This window comes from Rhinolophus ferrumequinum, chromosome 6 (genome assembly GCF_004115265.2).
Source record: "Rhinolophus ferrumequinum isolate MPI-CBG mRhiFer1 chromosome 6, mRhiFer1_v1.p, whole genome shotgun sequence".
Taxonomy (NCBI): Eukaryota; Metazoa; Chordata; class Mammalia; order Chiroptera; family Rhinolophidae; genus Rhinolophus; species Rhinolophus ferrumequinum.
Genome location: NC_046289.1, coordinates 32,438,201 through 32,459,074, shown reverse-complemented (window position 1 = coordinate 32,459,074; position 20,874 = coordinate 32,438,201). Strand labels below are relative to the sequence as shown.

Below are 20,874 nucleotides of genomic sequence, written 5' to 3'. Positions count from 1 at the left end.
GTGAATCACATGAATGGTGGAACACTCAAGTAAAGATCTACAGACTCTAGAAAAACAGAACAAAGTGAACAGCCATGTCTTCCAAGATTATTTTCCAAAAGTGACCCTTTTCCAACCATTTTAATGACAACATATGACAATGTGGTTGCTAAAGCAATAATGAAAAGATAGCAAAGCAAGACAATGACATAAGTAAAGACAGTGATCAAAGAGTAGTTCCAGTTTTATATACTCCGCCCTCCCTTCCCTCCTCTGGCCCAGTGGCCACTTTCAGGCTCGCTTCCCTAATATTACAACTTGGCTGTATCTTGGGCCAAGGTTTCCAAAGCTACCATGGTCCAGGACCATATACGAGTATTAGTTCCTAAGGTCCTATTGTTTCTTTTCCAATATTCAAAAAAATGTCCATCCTTACATTAAATCTCCTATCACTTGAGGTCACTTGAGTCTCTTCTTTGCAACTAAATAACATTCTTAACCTAACAGCTGCATTTAGCCCACTACATACTTTCTTATGTGGCTCAACTCCTGATCATCCAAATCTATAACCTATTGCCCTGTATTATTTTTATTTGCAGAACATATCACTATCTGAAATTACATACATACATTTTAAAGTTTTCATATATGTTTACTGCTTTTCCCCAACAAAATAAAAACTCTGACCAAGAAGGCCTTAATATTTCTTTCAGCTTGATTAAATTTTACACAGGCCTTTCCTTGACTTTAGGCCCCTGACCTCCCTTTTCTAAGAGCATTTGCTTTAGAAAACTTTCAATTATAAATTTTTTCTCTGCCCCTTTGAGATATAAATCTTCTCCCCAACTCTTGCTAACTTTACAACCCCGGAAGGTCTTTCTCAAGGAGTTAGAAGCTATTCCTTTGAAATGTAATCAAGAAATATGGGCATTTGTCTTATTAGGGAAATCACTTCATGGACGGTACAGATGCCTGACCACTGTGCTGTACATCTGAAATTGAAGCTGAATAATATTAACTATCAACTATAATTTAATATATAATAGTCACAGGATATGGAATACAGCATAAGGAATAGAGTCAATGGAATTGTAACCGCTATTATTATGTACGATGCCAAAGGGGCAATAGATTGGGGGCAGGTGGTTATCACTTTGTAAGGGGTGTAACTGTCTATTACATTGTTTTGCACACCTGAAACTAATGAGAGAGAGAGAGAGAGAGAGAGAGAGAGAGAGAGAAAAGAAGAAGAAGAAGAAGGAGGAGGAGGAGGAGGAGGAGGAGGAGGAGGAGGAGGAAGAAGAAAGGAAAGGAAAGGAAAGGAAAGGAAAGGAAAGGAAAGGAAAGGAAAGGAAAGGAAAGGAAAGGAAAGGAAAGGAAAGGAAAGCAAAAAGAAAGAAGGAAAGAAATATAGCACTCCTATGTCTGTCTCTGTAGGAAGGTAGGAACCTAACTTTGATAAGCACCAATTAGCAAACACAGTTGGCCTATTCATTAGCCAACCTCCCTGCCCTTTGTTTCAGTACAGTTGAATTCAGTCTATCTCCCTTATTGCAATAATCTTGAACAAAGTCTTCCTGGCTGTTTTTAACAAGTATCTAGAGCAATTTCTCTGACAGTTTCATGAAAATGGGGGGAATGTGTGCTTGCTCACTGCTAGATTCTTAATAGTTAGAATAAACAAGCACCTCAATATATATATATATATGATGAGTGAATGGATGAATGAAGTCACTTAAGGCATTGTTTTTTTACATTTAAAGGATGACTTTGAGAGAAAAATAAATCTTTCTTAGGTCATTCCTTTATATTTCTGAATGTACCACCACCTTTCAAAAGTCAATCTAAGTACACAGATTATTGTCCATCCGTATAGTATTAAATGTCCATTCTTGTATTAAATCTCCTGTCACTTGTGTCTGTTTTCTTTGCAACAACAACAAAATCATAACCTAAGAGCTGCATTTAGCCCACTACATGCTTTCCTACATGGCTCAACCTCTGATCACCCTAGTCATTGTCAATATCCTATTGCCCTGTATTATTTGTATTTGTATAATATATCACTATCTGAAATATATATATACTTTTTTTTTTTTTAACCATTGGTTCAACATTTATTTAGTGGGTGTATTAGTTTCCTAAGGCTACCGTAACAAATTACCACAAACTTGATGGCTTAAAACAGCAGAAATGTGTTATCTTATACTTCTGGAGGCTAGCTATCTGACGTCAAGGTGTCAGCGGGGCCACACTTCCTGTGTCTTCCAGCTTCAGGTGGCCCTGGGCATTCCTTCTTTTTTTTTAAAAAAAAAATTTATTGGGGTGACAATTGTTAGTAAAATTACATAGATTTCAGGTGTGCAATTCTGTATCACATCATCTATAAATTACATTGTGTGTTCACCACCCAGAGTCAGTTCTCCTTCCATCACCATACTTTTTTAAGTTTTCATGTATCTTTAAAATACATGAAGAGCAAAAATGATCAGTTCCACTGACATAACTCTATCTTATACACTGAAAGGCTTCTGCACATGGAGATTATAGTTCCTAAATGTGACTACTTTGCCAATATAAGTGAAACTGCCTTTAAATAGATAATGTTATTAGTAAACTTAATTGTTAGATGTCAATACTGAACACAAGAAGTACAATTGGTTCTAAAGTTCTAGCAGGACCATATCTGGGTAAAAAATTCCGCTAGTCTATTTGTAATTGTAAAATAATTGTTGCACAAGTTCCTGTCATCTAGACCTCTTCACTCACTGTGGCCAACTGCAACATCTGCCAATGCTCAAACAACAGCTTTTGAGTATGGCCATTCATAACGCAGTGTAATCCTGTGTATAAATGTGAATGTAACTGAAAATGGCTGATTTTTACTGACACATGACCTAAACACAAACAAATCATGGTGAAATCTAGCATCTTGTTGAAATATGAACACCAGGTATTTAATTGTAAAGTCCATATTTGTGTTTGCAATGCTGACCAAGTAAACATTCAGACTCACAAGACTATTACAGACCATGTTCTCAGGTGACTCAGATGGATACCGGGCAGAAATCACTGTTTATCAATGGGGCAGTATCAGGCATCTTCTTCCATAGGACTTGACCTCATAGCAGTCTGTGTAGCATTCCACAGAGCCATCTATCCTATGCTTTTCCCCCCAAGGGACAACTCAGAAGTGAGCAAATAAGACTCAACCGGCAGTTACTGAAACCATCTTGACTTAAAAGCCTTAGAACTTAAATTGTCTAACCCCACACTCAGCTTGTACACGCAGAAGAGAAACCATAATTTACTGTCTATGTTAACATGACTTTGTGTTATTCCTCTGTCGTCCTTAGAGTGACTTTATTTTTCCAGGACTCCATTACCCTGCCCGGGGAAATGGTTTGATTTTTCATTATAGGCATTTCCCAAAGACCCAATAAACTCAACTCAGCTTTCTCTTATCAGCAGGTTTTGTTGGTAATGTTTGGGGATCCAGCCTTTAACGCCTCATGCACCATCTAACCCAATACCTGTAATAACAACACAGGCATCACTTTCAGGGTCCCACAAGGAATATGCTCAGACTTTTATCATTCAGGGAACCCTTATGCCCTTATGCTGTGGTGTCCTCATCAGATTATTTATAGTTTATTAAAAGTTTTTCCCAGTCCAGGTGCAATTTACTAATCAGAGGTCTTTTTTTAAATATAAGTAATATTACCTAAAAACATAGATAACATAGTTCCTTCATCAGTTGTCAGGGGGGGAAGGAAGAGAGCTGACCAAAGGTAAAATTCTCATGCAGCAAGAGAAATGATTTTATTAACCTTTTATCCACAATGTCTAAAAAACAGACTTGTTGAAAAAGAAGATTTCCAATATAAAGATAAACATGTTTCTTGTGAGTTAGCATGTATTATGTGAAAGCAGAGATGAAATCATGGAATAAAATGAAGTAATAAAAAGACCAAATGGAGTAGGGATGGAGGTTTAGAACTTCCTTTAGAGAAGAGTGAGGGAAATGATGTATTCTCAAGCACAGGGATTATCATTGTACAGAAAGACAGTAAAGAGCAATTTCTATGCAAGTATCCATAGTTAGTTAAGGTAAAAAAAAAAATGGTTATAGGATACAATCGCAATATATTTCAAACTTCTTTGCCCTACATCAAAATCATTCCCTAATGCTTAACAATAGGACCCATCCATCATGAATGAAGATCAGTACAGAATAAAATTTCTTTTCATGTAAGCAACAAAATCAAATAAAGGAATCTCATTGGTTGTTACTTCCTATCCTCTGAGAGCTAATTCTCTCAGTTAGACAGACTGCTTTGTCTCTGTGGAAAACTCATGCAAAAAAATATATATTCCTGGAATATAACCAAATTTTTCAAATGTAAGAAAGATATCTTTTAATCTGTGTGTTACCCAGCCTCAGTAACATTCTATCCCACCCATCCCCATCTGGAACAGAACTTAAAAGCTCAGACCATCGCCACCATGTTCCAGTTTGGAACCTGAGCCTGACTCCTACCCATTCCTCAAATCCTTTACCCATCTCCTCCCTCACACGGACTCCTCTCCTACTCACACCCTTGAATAGCTTGTGAGCAAGTTTTTCTCTCAAACTAGAAGATAGGGACATTTGAGTTCAGTAACTGTGCCTTGCTCATCTTCATATTCATTTGTCCACATCTTTACTTTCAGTGGGAGATCCCAGTTTGGGACCTAAACCCTGAGGCAATCCCTAAATGCATATAGAAAGCTGGCAGGGCAGGTCATCTTACTAGACGATTATTTACATTCGAGAATAAGAATATTCATGGAAAGGAATGCATGAAGAGAGGTGAGCATAGTGGCCAAATGATATGCTCTAATGTCTGCAAGAAGGAGATACTTAGATATAAACCTAACAAAATATGTACAAGATGTATAATTGAGGAAAACTACAAATGCTGATGAAATAAGCAAAGAAGAACTAAATAAGTGGAGCAATAGCCCATATTCGTGGACAAAAATACTCAATATTGTCAAGATGTCGGTTCTTCGCAACTTGATCTATAAGTATCACATAATCCCAATCAAAATTCCAGCAAGTTATTTTGTGTATATCAATAAACTGATTCTAAAGTGTATATGGAGAGGCAAAAATTGTGTAGAATAGCCAACACTATATTAAAGGAGAAAAAGTAAATCAGAGGACAAATGCTACCTGACTTTACCACTTGCTAGAAAGCTACAGTTATCAAGACAGTGAGGTGCTGGCAAAAGAATATACAAATAGATCAATGGAACAGAATAGAGAATCCAGAAATAGATCCATATAAATATAGTCAACTAATCTTTGACAAAGGAAGAAAGGCAATACAAGAGGTCAAAGATAGTCTTCAATAAATGATGCAGAACAGTTGGACATCCAAATGCAGAAAGAGAAATCTAGTCACAGACCTCACACCTTTCATGAAAATTAACTCAAAATGGATCATAAACCTAAGTGTAAAACACAAAACTATAAAACTTTTAGAAGATACCATGAAAGAAAATGTAGGTGACCTTGGGTATGGTGATAACGTTTCAGCTACAAACACTAAAGGCATGATCCATGAAATAAATAATTAATAAACTGGACTTCATTAAAATTAAAAACCCTGCTCTGTGGAAGTTAATGCCAAGACAATAAAAAGAAAAGCCAAGACTGGGAGAAAATATTTGCAAAAGACATACCTGATAAAGGTCTATTATACAAAATATATAAAGAATTCTTAAAACTTACTGATAATGAAATTAACAACCCAATTAAAAAATGAACAAAAGATCTAAACAAATGTCTTTGGTCAAAAGGAGATACTCAGATGTATGAAAAGATGTCCAACCTTATATATCATTAGGGAATTGCAAATTAAAACAACCATGAGCTACCACAACACATCTATTAGGATGGCCAAAATCCAAACACTGACACCACCAAATGCTGGTGAGGATGTGGACCAACAGGAATTCTCGTTCATTGCTGGTGGAATACAAAATATTGCAACCACTTTGGAAGACAGTTTAGCTGTTTCTTACAAAACTGAACATAGTCTTACCATATGATCCAGCAATTATGCTCCTTGAGTTGATAACTTATGTCCACACAAAAACCTGCACACAAAGGTTTATAGCCACTTATTCATAGTTGCCAAAACCTGGATGTCCTTCAGTAGAGGAATGCATAAACTGCGGTACATCCAGACAATGGAATATTATTCAGTACGAAAAGAAAAAAAATGAGCTATCAGTCATGAAAAGACAGGAAGGAACCTTAAATGTATAATACTAACTGCAAGAAGCCAGTCAGAAAAGGCTACATACTGGGTGATTCCAACTCTATGATAGTCTGGAAAGGGCAAAACTATGGAGACAGTACAAGAATCAGCGTTTCTAGGGATTAGGGACAAAGGATGAATAGGCAGAACACAGACGATTCTTAGGACAGTGAAACGACGCAGTATGATACTACAATGGTGGATACATGTCATTATACATTTGTCACAACCCATTGAGTGCACAACACCATGAGGAACCCAATGTAAAATATGGACTTTGGGTGATAATAATGTGCAGTGTTGGTTCATTGATTGTAATAAATACACCACAGGTGGGGATGCTGAGAATGAGGGAGGCTATGCATGGGTGGGGCCGGACTCTACAAGGGACGTCTCTGTACCTTCCTCTCAGTTCTGCTGTGAACCTAAAACTGTCCTTAAAAATAAAGTCTATTACCAGCTGGGCAAACACACCGATAAGAAAAATCAGTCAGTTCCAAAGTGGACTGGGCAGCAGACTTCTATTTATTTAACCAGATTAAAACTAGGAAAACCCCAAAAAAAAAAAAAAAGAAATATTACATAATTCCTACCTATATTATTTTAAATATTATTTTAAATTATCTATATATAGATGATGTATTACAGAATTGTACACCTGAAACCTACGTAACTTTACTAACAATTGTCACCCCAATAAACTTTCATTAAAAATAAATAAATAAATGAAAACTATCTGTAGGCTTTAATGAAAAAGCAATGGCAACCAAATTGCATTAAATAGCAATTTCTAACATGCTATTCTTGGTAGAGCGTTTGAGATTCAACAAAAGGGATAAATAGAGCTTCTAGGCTAACAAAAGTCACTAAAACCTATAAGCATAATATTTGCTTCTTTGATTTCCAATTCTTCTTTTGATGACTACATAAGAAATAAAAATGTGCAATGTAAACACATATGCTAAAATGAAGTAATGCATGTGGCCACCTGACAAGCATAATTCATAAAAAAATAGAGAACTATTTCCCATAAACTTTTCTGAAAATTAAAAATATTTTATATATCTCCACTTAGCAGTCACTGGCCCATTCATTTTGCCTCCTGAAACAATGCATGAGTTATCTTTTTCCCAATTTCAATTTCTTCTGACCTAGTTTATCATGTTCACCACTTACTGATATCACTTCTTGTCTTCTGAGTTCCCTGCATATCATGTTTCCTAAGTCCACTTACGCTATCAAACAGTACATTATCTGCAGTTGCCCCATCCTTCTCTGACGTTCTGTAATTCAGCTCCCCCTAAACTCCCAGAGATCAAGTTTTCTGGACCTGTCAGAGCTGTATTCAAATGCACATTATAAAAGAGCTTCTTTCTATTCCTTGGATTCATAGTGACAACAACTTTTACCACCTGTTATGGTTTCTAGGAAATCTGGTTACTTCTTTTCAAACAGAATGTTTTCCTTTAATGGACTCTGTCTTCCCTGCCTCACAAAAAAAAAATTCCCTGTCTTCAAAAAAAAAAAAAATCATATATCCAGTTCGTGAACTTCTAGTAAATCAAATTACCTTCAAAGAGCACAGCGACTGAAACAATCTTGAAAATAAAGAGTGTTACTAAGTCCTCTACGTCATTCTGTCCCCGCATCATGTTAAAGGATCAAACTGACTTTCAAACTCTTACTCTCCTATTCCTAAGCCACCACCAGCTCACTTCCTCATTTTTAAGTTCCAGTTCGTTTTACGTTATTGTACGATTTTTTAAAACCTTTCTAACACTTCACTGCTTCAGTCAGTTAACAATAAGCACTACGGATTACCAAGGAGATGGACCACATTCTTCACCATCATAGGGCTTATTGTCTTGCTGAGGAAGCAAACATACACACATGAAATAATAACATCCCCTCAGAAAGGCAGAATTCTACAAGCAAAATTCATTCACGTCTCTTTTCCCATTTATTCCTTATAATCACTTTGTGATATAAGGAAGTCAGGCATTCCTTCCCTTTTTTCACAGATACAGAAACAGGACCAGAGTAAACATCCCAAAGGCTCCCAACAAATATGTCCTACAGAAGCCATAAGACCCAGGTCACCCAACAACTAGTACAGTGCTCATGAACACACACAAGGCAACAAAAGAAGAGTAATTTTAATTATATCAATGTGCATGCACGTACGTAAGTGAAGATGAAATATGGTGAAGATATTCATTAGAGTTGCTTGGGAATAATATAGGAAGGCTTCCTGTAAAGAAAAGTATGTTTCAGAAAGTTGAATATTATGTAATAGATAATAAAGACGCAATCTATAGGAACTGAACCAGAAAGAAGACCAGAAATGCATAAAATAGTATGAGAAAAGAAAATGGTAGACATGTGGATAACTCTAAATAAATATTGAAATTAAATAAGACAATAATATAGTAAGTATTGACTATATTCTCTATGCTGTACTTTATATCCCCATAACTATTTTGTAAGTACCAATTTCTATTTCTTAATCCCTTCACCTTTTTCACCCAGCCCCCAACATCCCTCCCCTCTGGCAACCATCAGTTTGTTCTCTGTATCTATGTATAGTGCCAGGTGGGTACTAGACTAATTGGGGGGAATTACTGCATAAATTATTTAAATGTCTAACCACCATGGTGTACACCTGACACTAATATAAAATAATAGTGAATGCCAACTGTAACTGAAAAAAAAAAATTTAAAAAAAGAAAAATAATTAAAAAGAAAGTTGAGAACAATATGAAACCAAAATACAAGACAATAATAATTTGAAAATGAGAAGGTGAACAGAGGTCTTTGAATTATTTAGGAGAAAGATAAAGACACTAGTAAGTCAAATACTGATGAATTAACAGAAAACTTCCAAACCTATGGAGGGAACCCAGGAGATTAAAGAAAAAAAATCAATCAATCCAAAAGATGGCAGAAAACAATACAACTGAAATAAGGAACAGAGAGAAAGGCAAAGAAGAAGCATTTTAAAATGGAAAATAAGATGTACTATAAGTAAATCAAAATGTAATTAATCTCAATAATGTACAAAGATTAAACTTGCCAATTAGGTATTCAAAATCTACAGGCTATTTATAAAAGATACAGCTACAGTAGAATAATCTAGAATGATAAATAGTTAAAAGATAGAAATACATATACCAACTACTATACAAAATCTAATTTAACTCTAATAGTATCAAGCCAAGAAGAACTTAAGCAAAAAAAAATCATTATTAGGGACAAAGAAAGTTGGAAAATAATACTGAGGAAATCTCCCAGAACATATAGCCAAAAAAAATAAAGAACTGGAAAACAGGGGAGGGGGAAAAAAACAAGGAAGTTAGAGGACTTCCTTGGTTAGTCCAGTAGGTACAATATCTCTAAAAAAGGAGTGCTAGCAAGAGAAAGAACAGAGAAAAGGGGGAAGAAGGTGAAGAAAATCATCAGAGGAAAAAAAAATCAAGAAATGCTCTTTCCTTATTGAAAAGGCCACCCAGTCAGTGCCCTTCAAAACGGATAAAAATAGACCCTAAGGCATATCACAGTGAAGTTTCAGATCTCTGGAACAAAGAAAATATACCAAATTTCCAGAAAGAGGAAACAGGTCACGTGTAAAGGATCAGAAATCACAATGGCTTCAAGTTGCTTAACAGAATTATTAGAAGGTAGACTATTAGGTCAGTACAAAAGTAATTGTAGTTCAAAAGGTTAAAAATAATTGCGAAAACCGCAGTTACTTTTGCACCAACCTAATACAACAGCATTATGTCTTTCAAAAAATCTAAGGAGAAATTATCTCTAGCCTAGAATATTATATTTAGCCAAACTTTCAATCAGGTGGGAGGGTTAAATGAAGAGAGATTTGTTTAAGAAAATTATGTGGATAGGACATTGCTTTCATCAATGCATGAGGGGAGATTTAGACAACTGACAGAGTTAGTTGTTGAATTAGTGATAAGTATATACGACGAAGCAAATAATAAAACCAGACAGTTATCAACTCTCGGGAAAATGGAAAGTACAGAAAAGGAAAAGTAATCATAGCACGTTGAAGGTTCAGCTATAAGTAGCATATTTGTCATCAGCATCTAATGTTTATTGAACCAAAATGATGATATACCTGTTTCATGAGAAACGGGCGATGGAAATAGTGCATGTATATAGTGAGGGCAGGAAAAAATGTGATTAAAACCTCAAATTCCATAGAAGTCAAAGACAAGGCCTAAAACTGAAAACCCAAGAGGTAGGTACATAATCTTATTTTGTGAGTTAGAAACAAATAATAAAAGAATCCCCAAAATGATTAGAAAGTGGCTGCCTCTAGGTTCTGCTCTTTTACAAAACAAGATATTGCTAATTATTCTTCATAGAGGATCTACCAGTTGAGAAAATGCAGCAGCTGTCAGTTAACTGTTCAGTGGTGTGTTGGTAAATGATTAACAACTGGTTCTACAGCAAGTTTTTTTTTTAAAAAAAAAAGCCTTTATTTGTAGCGTTTGCAGCTTTCTGGGTATAAATACTCCCACTAAGGGCAGTTTCAAGCCACCAGTGTGCTAGTGTAGTGACTCACTAAATGCTGAGTTTAAAAGAGCTGCTAACCATTTGCTTTCCCAAACCAGGAGCCAGTTCCAGGAAGACACTATCTATGCTCCATACAGCAGATTTTCATGGAGGGAGTATCTGAGTATCTGAGCAGTGCACCTCCTTAGCCACCGTACTCACAAAACTAATTTGTTAACAAAGATTTGATCTTCACAGTGTGGTAACTAAAAATAGGTAACTGAAAATAGACAGTGGAGTTTGTAGTTTTATTTTGCATTTTCCTTAATATGAATGAGATTAAGGATCTTTTGATATATTTAAATATTACACCAAATGCACTTATTATTGTGTAATATATTTAATGTATTTTCTTTTCTATGAAATGAGCCAATCTTTTGATTATTTTTATTGATATCTTTATGCCTATCTCCTAAATAACTGAAATCTTAATATATTAATCCATTTAGTATGTGAAATATAAATACTGCTTATTATTTCATCATATGATTAGCATTTTCAAAATTAACTCCTCTCAACACTTTCCAGAGGGTAAATGGGAAAGAAATAAATATACCTTTAAAAGCCTGATGTAGGTAAAAATCTAAAATTAGAAAACAAATTACTCTGATTCCTTTTTTCCCCATAATTTTTAAAGTAACAGTTACATGTACAGCATCAAAATGTAAATTCTACACATAACTTTCAGACAAATTGTTTTTTTTTAAATATCATTAAAGTGGATTGTAGAAATTTTATGGGGAAAAAAGTCCGTGAAGAAAAATTTCAATCTACCTCCCAACACACACAGAATAACAACAACAATGTAGTGGAGAATTTCCTATCTGAACAATCTATGAGGACAGAGTAGAATCTTTAGGGAAACTAAGTTTATAATATTATCATTATACACACCTTAATAATAAATATATTCTATATTGACTCATTTCTATATTATTAGTTGAGATTATTGATTGCATCCTATTAGCTTGGTGTAGCAACTTGAAAATCATCCACTATTAAGTTAGAGGATAAGAAGCTCTGAATGAAGTGGTCTTTTAAGATATTAGGTTGGTGCAAAAGGAATTGCGGTTTAAAAGGTTAAAAATAATTGCAAAAACCACAATTCCTTTTGCACTAACCTAATATTATACATGTTTTAAGTATTTTTTATGCTCAGATAATACTGAAATAGCAGAACCTTGAATTAAACCAGACATCAGAAATCATTCAATACAGTCTCTAACCACAAATGCACTTAGACAAAATTTAAAGCAAAAGCTATAAAAAAGAAACCAAAAAGGCAAAAAAATTCAAGAATTGCTCTTCCATAAAATTTTTTTATCTTTACGTTAACTAGAGCACTGCCACCATATATTTCTGGAAAGAGGAGTGAAAAGACGTTACAGTTTTTCAAAGAAAATATATCTATTTCATCATCTTTCAAACAATTATCAAGTTCATGATCTGTACATGTCTGATCCCAAATGCTGCTGCTTTTCTTTTGCTCCACCTCCTCTAACCACAACCTCTTCCTCCTCCAACCACAGCCATTTTCCTAGTCATTAGTATTCTCAACCAGAAATTAAGAACAAAAAAGCAGAGAAAATTAATTTAAGGTAATCAAATATGATAATTTATATCAAGTGTTCTGTAGGGTGAAGATTGAAAGTGGTGGCTAAAAAGAAGTTTGGATTATCTGTAAATTCCTTTTAACCTAATTTTCTCAAAACATAATCCACAGTACTCAATAAAAGAGAAACTTACCTCATCCACATTTTCAAAGGCATTGATGATGTCATAAGGTAAACAAGACAACAGGTCGATCACAAACCAAGTTTTCAGATAGTTCATCCTTATCAGTTTGGGGTCAGAAATGACCTCTCCACCAGGTCCCACAAAGGTTGTGTGAAAATTTAAAACAATATCAACCAGAAAAATAACGTCTACCACACTGTCCAGCACCAACCAGGCTATGTTGTTCTGCTTCGTTTTGAAGGAAACGTTGTAAGGAACCATAATGGCGGTGTAGAAGGTAAGAATTAAAATCACCCAATCCCAAGTAGTTTTAAAAGCACAATAGTGTAAAATAATGTGTGGTGGCGTCTTTGGCGCTTCTTGCTTATACTGAGGAAGAATGTCTGATCCCAGCTGAAGAACCTAAAAGAGAAAACATGTATATAAATGACGTGGACATCTCTGCACAGTTAGTAATGAATTTGAACTCATTAGCAGTACAACCACAGCCTATTTATCACGACTCATGGTTTCAAGGCCAGTCATGCTATATAGTTTCATCTCCCTCTTGTCCTGAGTTGTACCAAAGTTTGTTCAAAGTCACACCAAGTCCAATCACTCTGCCAAAAGTTGATTTGTCTGCTTTTCCACCTGGCTTTTTCTCCAGTGGCCAATCATTGGTTTGCAAACTGGCCCCCATAAACAGACGGCAAGGACAAACCAAAGAAAGAGGCAGACCACTCCAGATTGGTAGGTGGCAGCTTTAATAAGCAAGGGCACTAACTTATGAGGTTTGCCTTGGGTGACTGCAAGATAAGCAGATGTCTGCACCCACCCACCAGAATCTTAAAAGTTTACATAGAGGCTTTAATGGGGTTCATGCATGTATACTGTCCTGATGGTCCCAACACCTTACTCTCTCAAGGCTATGTCTTTGAAAATGGCTCGCACAGTGGGAAGGGTGGGCAGAGCCTACATTCCAAGGACAGAGGAGGCCTGAGGAGCCTCTGATTGCCTGGGTCTAGCTCAAGGGTCACTTCTTTTCAATGACCTCCTCCAACACCAACACTGACCCACAGCACTGCTGACGTCCACTTCTGGGAATGCCTTTTTCACACTCACTTGCAAACCTGCCTAGAATCCCACATCTCTTACTGATTGTCCAACAGTTTTTTGGGTGACTCACCATTATCCATTCTTCACACATCTTTAGCACCTCAGGGAACATAACTTTGAGCTGAACCCCAGAACCCCACTGTTGGGGATCTTGCTGTTGACTGGGGCAGGGATATCAGGGTTGCAAATGTTATAGCCTGATTTTTCCTTTGCTCTCTTCAACTTAAAATTTAAAGAATATTGTGTTTCCTACAATATTTCAGATGCAAATTCTCTTTCAGATCAATAAAATAAAATAAAATAAAAAAAGTAAAAAGTGAAAGTAAAATTTAGAAAATACAATAAATAAATACTCCACGCCTTTTTGACAAACAAAAAATTTTCAATGCAAGGTGATATGAACCTTGACTTACTCTGATTAGGTCTAATTAAAGAGACAAAGAGAAAAAGCAGATAAAAGAGCAAGAGTGGAAGTCTGGCAGCCCTGGACAAAGGTGACAAACAGAGGACTTGGCACTGCCTTCCAGAACCTAGAACCTGGAAATTGTGAAAAAGGGTTGAAGGAGCAGGTCCCAGAACCTTTGCTCCATCTCATCAACAAAGCTAAGGCTGAGTAAGCCTATGTGTTCAGGAGTTTATAAATAGGACTTTGACAAATAATATTTGCAGCAGCTTTACCATCTTATGTAACCAATTATTCAATGTTTCTAGGATGAATGGGGCCCAGAAGATAGGAGTCAAAAAGTTCAAGTTATAAAACTATAAACGCATTAAACATTTGAATGTAAAAATTGATATAAACAAAAATGTCTGTGAGCAAGTAACTCACATGCCACAAAGCGAAACAAATATACTAACATTTTTGAAACTTGGGAGAGTTATCCTGAAAAGTTTCTCTCATACACAGACCTTATATAACTGAAAACTAAGTATATAGTACCCATTATTACTATTTTGAAAGAAACTATCACTGGTATTCTCGTTTGTTGTCGATTATAATTATTGTTTCAAGTTTGGGGTTATGAGAACTACTCATCAAGATTTGTATGTATTTACCCTCATTCTCAGTGCCCCAGCCATATTTCTTCCACAAGGTCTTAAATTACTTAGCAGCCAATTATCCTACCAGGAGTGTAAGCTTCCTGTTGGGATGGAGCTTTATGGAGACAGAGTCATGCATGACCACGGCTTCACTTTCACTTTTCAATAATTGATCTATCCATTCCAATTTCCCTGTGTTAAACATGAAAATTTTCTCCATATTCAATGTTAATACTTTACCATCTATATGTACACAGTCTATGTTTTGAGAACTAAGAAATCAGACGTAGAAAGTAAACTCAGTGCCAAGGGACATTATGACCCTCATGGAACCTAGGCATTTCTGCCTTCCTGGACCCTTTCCTCTATAAAAATAAATAAATAAAATAAAAATTATATTTTATAACTACATTCTTATAAAAATGAATAAAATCATTATGTAGTCAAAATTCTTTACCTAAAAGTTCATCTCTTCCATCAACTGTTAATAGAAATTGAAATATCCCGTGGAACCCCTAAAAGGCTGGGACCTACAGGCTGTGTTAACAGACAAATCAGTCCTGCTCAGTACCCTGGAATAATGTAAGATATTTCCTCTAGACATGCAATGGGACCCCTCCTGAGTTCAGGATTTCTTAAATCTGGCTGTAAACTAGAATCACCAGAAGTTTTTAAAAATACCTACACCCCACCCCAGAAAATAATTAAGTTCCTCTTGTGTGGTTTCTCAGAGAATCTGTATTTTCAAAACCTTTCTAGGTGATTATAATGAACAGTCCAAGGTAAAACCTTATCTTATATTTCTTTAAACATTCAGAACCCAACACTTCAGACAGTGACTTGCATATATAAAGTGATCAAAATATGCCGCAAGAGGAGGGGGCGGAGGGGAGGAAGAAGAAGTAGGAGGAGGAGGAGGAGAAAATGGCAACAAGAAGAAAAGGGGACACATGTGCTTAAGTTTTGATCTTTTTTACATCCAGGACACTACTTTAACCTTAGCTCCCTCACTGGGGCTCTTTTATAAACCAATAGGTAACAACTTTCATTTTCATTGTTATTTCATTTGTACTTTCATAAAATAGAAGCCTTGGTGGGGTGGGAGTGGGGGGACAGTGAAGTAACATTTTCTGACATATTTTTGTGCCAATACAGACCTATTCTTTCTCTCTGAATATCTGCAAGCACTGACTGTAACGGAGTGGCCCATATGTTTATCTCCACCCAGTGTACAAGTGAACAGCTGAAGCCGATCAGTAACACATCAGTACATACAGAGAATGGGTGGGTTGCCTGTGCAGAGACCAGGACCTTTGAAACTGGGATCAGTCTACATTTAGGGATCCCAGTGGAACTGGGATAAAATTTAATGTCTTAGAAAAAGTCAAAGAGCCTGAAATTCAATAGCAAATCCAAATACTTGGGTTGAGCCAATTATATGACTCTGAGAACAACTGGAAAAATGTTATCTCTGTGCTATGTTGGTGCTTCTTCTGGGTCAGTCTTTGGAGAGCTAAGAGCAGACATTGACTAAAAACCTTATTTCTGCACGTTCTTTGAAGTCAAGGCTAAGACCTGACAGAAAGCAGTTCTGTTTCTGAATCAGGTTTTTAATTAGAGATGACTGATAAAGAAATGAACAATAATCAAAAAGGCAAAGCAAAAAAAAAAAAAAAAAGACAGATAGGAAGGAACAGGAATGAAAGTGCCTTAAAAATAAAAGTAAAAATGATGAGCTGTCAATCAGAAAGAAACTTTCCACTTGATACAGAGGAGAAAACCAACCATGATGATTTGGGGCGTTCACGTAGAAAAATTTCCTCTTTGTGGTCCCTTTCCTCTTGTTCTTGCCCAATTGTGTTAACAAAGAAAAGGAAAGCTCTAAATAGGGTGTACTTAAGACCCAGAAGGAATCATGATTATAAAAGTCAGCAGTCACAGAAACAACCTCCTGCACTTCAGTTTCATTTGTAGAAAGAAACAGACAAATCAAGGCAGAAAAGAACGTCACTTCAAAATCAAGCAGTACTTGATAACAAGCATTACTGAAAAGGGATGTTATATCTAACAGTCTGCTTTAAATCTTGTGCTAAATTTATTAGTTAATATTCAGTTGTGTTAATGTCTTATTTAGGCTTTTAAAAACATGTCAGCACATCAAAGTATTAATGTTTCCCCAAGCTAACAGGACTATTTAGAGCAGAAAGCCATACAAGTCCTTCTGTTAGCTATGGTCCAAAAAAAAAAAAAAAAAAAAAAAAAAAAAAAAAAAAACCGCAGTGCCTTCCAAATTCAGGAAACACTTTATTTTCTAACCTTCTCCAACCCAAATTAATATATGCAACTAGTTAAGAAAGTTATTCTGGAGAACTTCAACTTACCTTTCTCCAGCAAAGCAAACTAATGAGTACATTTAATTTTGTCTTTCTCTTCTTTGGTAACTTACCTCAGAATAGTCTTATTATTATTATTATTATTATTATTATTATTTTCAGGTGTACAAAGCAACGTAATAGACATTTACACCCCTCACAAAGTGATAAACCCCCAATCTACTACCCCTCTGACATTGTATGTAGCTGTTAACAATACCATTGACTTTATTCCCTATGCTGTACTTTACATCCTGTGAATATATATATACATAAATACATATATATATATATATATATATATATATATATATATATATACACACACATATATATCTTAGTTGACATTCAATATTCTACTTCAGCGTCAGGTGTATAGCACAGTGGTCAGGCATCCACACAGTCCATGAAGTGATCCCCCTGATAAGTCCAGCACCCATCTGGTACCTTATATAATCTTTACAACATTATTGACTAAACCTCAATATTCTGCGAGCACTAAGTGTTTGATATAGTTTTGGTACCTCGGTTAGCTTTTTGGCATCTTTCACATCAGTAAGACAAATCATGATTACATAAGACACATGAACAACAAAGCTTCTAGCTGCCTCTGAGTTCCATCCTCATTCCTTTTCTCTCTGGTTTCAATACACTGACTTTTAACCTCATCTAGTCCTCTGACTTTTAACAGCCACATCTGTGAAGATGACACCACGGTCTGCAACTCGTACCCAGATATCCCTCCCAGGCTAGACCCATAAACACCACTGTCTTTTAGGCATCTCTACTCGGGTTTCCTGTCAGGCACTTCAAACTTAATATGTCCAAAACTGAACTCATTTTTTCATTGCCTCTGAACCTTCTCTTCCTCCTATTAAGTTTGCCATTCTATTAACCAATAGCATTCACTATCTATGCAGCTGTCCATGCCAAAGACACAGAGTAGTACTTGATTCATCCCCTTAATTCACATTCACTTCTAATCTATCAACAAATGAGTTGATTCTAATCTTGTGTCTGTAATCTGCCCACTTCTGCTGCTAGTTCCTTGCTTAAGGCCAATGTCATCCTAGCTGAATTGCAATTAGAACCTCTCAACTGGTTTCCATATCTACCAATTCAGCACCAAGCCTGGTTTCCATATCTACCAATTCAACACCAAGCCACTAAGGCACACAGGGGTTCTTAACCATTTTTGTGCCACGGACCTCTTCTGACAATCTGGTGAAATCTATGGACCACTTCTTAGAATTATGTGTTCAAATTAATGCAATAAAAAACAGGGATTACAAAGGACACCAGTGAGACCAGTCTCCTTTAATAGGTTTTTCTAAAAAACAAATGTGATCATTTCTATGGCACATGAGACACCAACCACCACTGTTTCGCTATTCGACACCTTTAGCTTTCCTTCCCCACCTGCCTTCACCCACCCTGAAGTCACACTCAAAATCACCATACTACCTCATCTCTGAGACGTTGCACATGCTTGCCAAACTGATATAAATCACCTTCATCCCTCTTTACCTGCCTCAAGATTCCTCTTGAAGGAATCTTTTCCTTCAAGATTCACTCAGGCCAGGTCTCACCTCACTCAGGGAGCCCTCCCTATTGCCCCAAGCCAGGGTAAATGCTCCTGCATGTGCTCCCATTGCACCCTGTCATGATATTCGTCATGTTCTGTAACTGACATCCTCTGCTGGATTTTAACTCTTTGAGAGAGCCCAACGCTCATTCATCTTTACATCCTTTGCAGAGTACCAGGCACAGAGCAAACTCTCAATATGTGTGTGCTGCATACATAAATAGATGAATGAGTCAACTCCCTATCTCATTGGCTCAAAGAAACTTCAATCACAACAGACATCCCCTGGGATGCCAGGAACTACTTTCTGATTTCAAAAGTAGGAGGAAATAAAAAGAAATATTCGAAATTTCTATAATTCTACAAAGGAAAAATTAATGATCAGGTAAGTATTTGTAAAATAATGGCCAGAAATATCTATGTTGAATCATGGGGCGGGGCAGGGAACGTACCACCACCACCACCTTGGAAAGCGAAGTTAGTCTCGCACTTACTTCAGCTAATCTTGAATGTTTGTGGACCACCTCTGTTTTATTCATTGGCGTGAGCTGCTGCAAAACACTTCGGCTATTTGTCAAGGCCCGTGTCAATCGGGCAAATTTTGTCCAACCTTAGAAATAAGAAAAGAAAGTCTTAGTTTTTCACACATAATGAATATGGAATCCAACATTCTCACTAATACTCAAATGATCTCAGAAACAGCATAACATCCAGAAGTAATGAAAAGTATGAATCTAAAGCATTTATTTCTACATAGACACCATCATATATTTCAAGTGTGGCTATAAAATAATGAGTAATTTTTATGTGGGATCTTTGTGTTTTGCTCATATTTATTACATGAGCATAGTCTCGATAGTCAGTGTAGCTAACTGTCCACAAAATTCTGTGCTCCTCCCTTGCATTCTATAAGTTTGATTCTGCTTTGTTAGGTAAAAGTGGTGTGGTAAAGATGTTTTCAGATGACATAACTATGTTGGCAACAGATATATTAAAATATTTCCTGCTGATCACTTCTCTTTCTTAAATCGACTGGATATTACAATTGCAGTGAAGGTTTTTAGAAACTTCCAAGTCAGTCTTATTGAAGTTTCATATTTCTAAGACAGGTGATGTTGCACCCCTTAGTATATCTGAGTATTGGATTAAAAGACAAGCCTATTTTCATTCCCTGTGTGCAATAAGTTTCAACCAGAAAATATTTTCAAAAAAATTTAAGGATATACTAAAAGAATAAGTTCACATGGAATAATACAAATCATCAAATGGTATGTGTTCTCTCATTGTCCAGATATAGGGCTTTTTTGTAGTTCTCAGCTAAACAGTTAGCATTTTTCTCAAGACCCCTGTGCCACCCCCTCTTGCCTCACTTTCAGCAGATGACAAATATGTTATTGAAGAAAAAGAAGCCATGGGCGGCCAGATGGCTCAGTTGGTTAGATCACGAGCTCTGAACAACAGGGTTACCGATTCTATTCCCACATGGGCCAGTGAGCTGTGTCCTCCACAACTAAATTGAAGACAATGAGCTGCCGCTGAGCTGCCGGAGGGGCCGCCAGATGATTCAGTTAGTTAGAGTGTGAGCTCTCAACAACAAGATTGCCGGTTCAATTCCCACATAGGATGGTGGGCTGCACTTCATGCAATTAAAGATTGAAAACGGCAACTGGACTTGGAGCTGAGCTGCGCCCTCCACAACTGGATTGAAGGACAACAAACTATACTTGGAGCTGATGGGCCCTGGAGAAACACACTGTCCCCCAATATTCCCCCAATAAAATGTATCAGAAATAAAATAAAAAATAAATTAAATTAAATTTAAAAAAAAAGACACAGAAGCCATAAGAAACATGATTGCCTTCAATTTCCCTTCTGCCCCCTCCACCTCTACACCCACCCACGTGGCACTGATTCTTGCTTGCACCTTTATCATCTCAGAGAATTGGGCATTTGCTCTTTCCTGATCGTGCATATGTTCTGTTCATGGATATTTAAGTGACTTCTAGATTTTTCACTATCACTAATAAGGCCACAGTGAACTACCTTAGGCCTATCCCGCTGTACTTGTGGACACATCTAGAATTGCCTATGTTATTAGTTAAATTAGCTCACTTGCTCTGTCACCAAGCCCCACCGTACAGACAAACTTTGAAAAAGTTGAGCAGCCACACTGTCTAGGTCA

The 20,874-nt window shown here is 36.4% G+C and overlaps 1 protein-coding gene across 2 annotated transcripts in view; it reads right to left on the bottom strand.

Annotated features, from left to right (window-relative positions):
* The window catches only part of KCNH5 (potassium voltage-gated channel subfamily H member 5), a 281,080-nt gene that overhangs the window by 218,132 nt on the left and 42,074 nt on the right, over positions 1-20,874 (bottom strand). For both annotated transcript variants that reach the window (XM_033109621.1, XM_033109620.1), the window contains exons 5-6: positions 19,187-19,302; positions 12,609-13,001 (exon numbers count right to left, since the gene is read on the bottom strand). In XM_033109621.1, the coding sequence (XP_032965512.1) occupies positions 12,609-13,001; positions 19,187-19,302 (509 nt within the window). The remainder of the gene's footprint in view (positions 1-12,608; positions 13,002-19,186; positions 19,303-20,874) is intronic.